This window comes from Penaeus monodon, chromosome 32 (genome assembly GCF_015228065.2).
Source record: "Penaeus monodon isolate SGIC_2016 chromosome 32, NSTDA_Pmon_1, whole genome shotgun sequence".
Classification (NCBI taxonomy): domain Eukaryota; kingdom Metazoa; phylum Arthropoda; class Malacostraca; order Decapoda; family Penaeidae; genus Penaeus; species Penaeus monodon.
The window spans coordinates 32,344,372-32,345,324 of NC_051417.1; the positions used below are offsets into that span (position 1 = coordinate 32,344,372).

At 46.7% G+C, this 953-nt stretch overlaps 1 protein-coding gene across 1 annotated transcript in view; it reads left to right on the top strand.

Moving 5' to 3' along the window:
- The window catches only part of LOC119593642, a gene marked incomplete in the record, with an annotated part of 14,462 nt that extends 13,906 nt beyond the window's left edge, over positions 1 to 556 (top strand). The window contains 1 exon segment of the mRNA XM_037942593.1: positions 190 to 556. Within this exon segment, the coding sequence (XP_037798521.1) occupies positions 190 to 556 (367 nt within the window).
- Positions 557 to 953: the final 397 nt, after the last annotated feature.

The window sequence follows — 953 nt, forward strand, 5'->3', positions numbered from 1 at the left end:
ATTTTCTTATCCTGATTTTCGTAAATAACTGACAGTTTTTCCCCCATGCATCCACACGGAAATCAATTCTTTGAACTTGCTTTCCGTTGTTATCATAACTTAAATACACTAGACAGATTCTGCGAGCAACAGCGAATGGACGGCAGGAGCCTCGGCACCACAGCAACGTATGATTCGTGACAAACGCCCGGGGGAGAATTTGGTAAATGCAACAACTGAAGAGAGTATGGTCGCCACAACCCCGGCGACCAACGAAGAAAGTATGGTCGCCACAACTCCGGACGAAAATTCGTCAACCACAACCACTACAACGGATCAAGCATTAACAACCACTGAAGAGAATTTAGTCACCACAAGCCCTGATGGAAATTTGGTATCCACAACACCCAGCGAAGTTTTTATATACACACCACCTGGCGAAGAGTTTATACTGATTCCCGAATACAATTTGGTATCCACAGGGCTAGGAGCAGGAGGCTTTGTTCTCACAGAGCCAGAAGAAGGAAGCCCAGTTCCTATACAGCCAGAGGGGAGTATAGGTCCTTTGTTCTCATAGAGCTAGAAGAAAGCTCAGTTCCCATAGAGGCAGAGGGTAGTTTACTTCCCATAGAGCCAGAAGGAAGCTCAGTTCCCATAGAGTCAGAAGAAAGCTCAGTTCCCATAGAACTTCAGGGGAATATAGTTCCCATATCGCCAGAGGGAAATTCACCTCCAACAGAGCCCATGGAGGGTAGTTTAGTTTTCACGATGCCAGAGGGGAATGTAATATCCTCAGGGCCACAGGGGAATTTAGTTCCCTTCGAGCTAGGGGTGAGCCATGATTTCATAGAGTCTGGGATTAGTTCACTTCCCGTAAGTCCAGAAGGAGCTTTAATTCCCAGAGGTCCACAGAGGAATTCAGTTCCCATGGCGTCCGAGGGAAATTTTCCTCTCTCAGGACTAGGTGGATTATT